Source organism: Pollachius pollachius (assembly GCF_949987615.1).
Source record: "Pollachius pollachius genome assembly, chromosome: 19".
Taxonomy (NCBI): domain Eukaryota; kingdom Metazoa; phylum Chordata; class Actinopteri; order Gadiformes; family Gadidae; genus Pollachius; species Pollachius pollachius.
This window is the reverse complement of record NC_136952.1, coordinates 11803377-11805876: the sequence shown is the minus strand read 5'-3', so window position 1 is coordinate 11805876 and position 2500 is coordinate 11803377. Positions and strand designations below refer to the sequence as shown.

The window sequence follows — 2500 nt, the reverse complement described above, 5'->3', positions numbered from 1 at the left end:
CACTAGTGATGTCAGATGGGGCAGATATTCAAAACTGCTTGTAAGGCTCATCACACTCACACCTGGTGGTATAATATGTCCCCTTTAAAACTTTCCATGCAAGCATTTTCTTGAATGAGTTCACCCGGTGGCCTTCTCCGATAGCGATGCAGCAATGTACTGTGTCTTCGACGTGCCCATCGTGTGGGTGTCCCATACTGAGGTGTTTCACCCGGGTCCTTCTCTTGCGTCCGCCTCTTAGCTTCGGCCGGTCGGACACCTACCGCAAGCGGGTGCAGATCTGCGCCTTCCTACTGGTCTTCGTGGGCCTGTTCTCCGCCCTCGCCGTCCTCTTCTATGTCTACCCCATCAAGTGCGACTGGTGCGAGTTCCTCACCTGCATCCCCATCACCGACAAGTTCTGTGAGAAGTACGACCTCAACGCCCACCTGCACTGAGAACGGCCTAGTTGTGGGGGGGGGGGGGGGGGGGGGGGGGGGGGGGCGCCATTTTCCGCCATTTTTTCTCACGTTGAGTTGGAGTGTTCACCCTGACGTCTGGGGTCAACTGCCTTCGATACGGAGAAAGAATGAACACCTGTGATGACTTGACGGTACTACTATAGCGTAACATAACAGTATACATGTATGGGGTTTTGAACACGCATGGAAATGCAAATGGCTTGACTGAATACATGAAAGTGTACAAATGTCGATGAACAACTAATGAATGATGTGTGATTGACCGGTCACCAATCACAGCCGAGGAACGTGTATGACAATGACTTAAGGGCGCCCTCTAGTGGCAGATAAAGAAACATCCCAACCTCTGACCCATGTTGTCATCGGGGCTTCATATCTTAGTTTCGAGAAACAGGTTATGAGACTGTACAATGCCAAACTGTGCCTTTGTTTGAGACACGAACGTGAACAGAAATAAACAGGGATGCTTCTGTCAGTAAAGCCAAACGGAGAAAGAAACAAGCACATACACGGCATGCGTTTGTTATTGCTCCCACATGTCAACAACACAAATATGCACTTATTAAGACACACACACACAACACACACGTGAGTGATCCCTGATCACGCAGTGGTCAATTAACATATTTAGGCTTCGAATTGGGGTTTTTATCCAGGCTTAATAATAGCATAAGTTTAACTGAAGTGAAGTGTAACTGTGAACACAATAATGTATGTTGAGTACAACAATTATGGTAGAACATTTCTGTCCAGAGTCAACATTTCAAGGTATTCACATATGCTACACAGACCAAACACGATGCCAAACAGAGCCTACAAAGTACATTTTCACAAGTCGTTTCAGGACTGCATGAAAACACTTTTGAACACCTATTGTACTTGTAACGAGAGCACTTGTCAAGAAAATGATTTTACATTTTTTATGTTTTTTTGTGGACTGTTGTTGATGTATGAATGTGTTTCTGTGTTCTATAAGATGCCGTTTTAGCCATTCTTAGGACTAAATACAAACACAATGGCCGAAAGAAATCAAGTTCTAAATGCTCTTCATTTTTTGCCTTGTTCTCATTTTTTTCTACTTTGCCCGTGAACGTTTTGCCTTCAGACCAGACCATGTCCTATATGGACTGTCCTTATTAATTAAGGAGGGAGGATAGCTAGGCCTGGTGAGACTTTTTCACTCCCTGACAACATCAAATGCCTAATGCCTAACCTCTACCTCCAGCCTAATGACCTTAATGACCTTAATGACCTATGTCCTGTTCAAACACTGTACGTGAAGTTTTTTCTAAACATGTAAATGGTAAAAAAAATAATGTTCTAGGTAATGCAAAATCTCAAAATCATGAATCATTTGTATATACGTTCATCTGCGTGAACGTTGGAATATTTTGCTTTAGCCGCCAACAGGTGGCAGCCTTACGCAAATTACTGAGGCCCCGTAAAGAAAATACCTCGCAAGAGCCTGGTCTTGTAAATGAGCGTTTCAAACGGTTTCAATGTTTCAACCTTGAAGCACAAAGCAACGTCGCTCCCTCATTAATTCAAGCAGGAGACTTATTTATTACCGCGCAAAACTCTTAAAGGTGCCCCAAATGATCCCTCTCTTTTGTTTTCATCGGGTCGGTTCATTCAACACCCCCCCCAACCCTCCTTGAGTGCTCACACCGGTGTGCACACACACACACACACACACACACACACACACACACACACACACACACACACAATCCCCCCCACACGCACACATACACACACACACAATCCCCCCCACACGCACACATACACACAGAGCCTGGTCTGTAATTGAGTCTTAATAAATATGTACTCCCTCATGTTTGAGTGGTGCTCTTGAGGATTCTGAGCAGCACAAACACAGGCAGCACACAACACACACACACACACACACACACACACACATATCCACACACATACATCCACACACAGATGCACACACACACAGCAGCAAAGCATCTAGCTGCCCTCAGTCACTCAGAATACACAAAGCGAGTTATACGCCGGGCCCATCGTCTCACATC

General features: G+C 45.3%; 1 protein-coding gene across 2 annotated transcripts in view; it reads left to right on the top strand.

The window, feature by feature from the left end:
• The window catches only part of rhbdf1b (rhomboid 5 homolog 1b), a 32293-nt gene extending 31851 nt beyond the window's left edge, over window positions 1–442 (top strand). For both annotated transcript variants that reach the window (XM_079757390.1, XM_079757389.1), the window contains one exon: window positions 242–442. In XM_079757390.1, the coding sequence (XP_079613516.1) occupies window positions 242–437 (196 nt within the window). In that variant the 3' untranslated portion in view covers window positions 438–442. The remainder of the gene's footprint in view (window positions 1–241) is intronic.
• The last annotated feature ends 2058 nt before the right edge of the window (window positions 443–2500 follow it).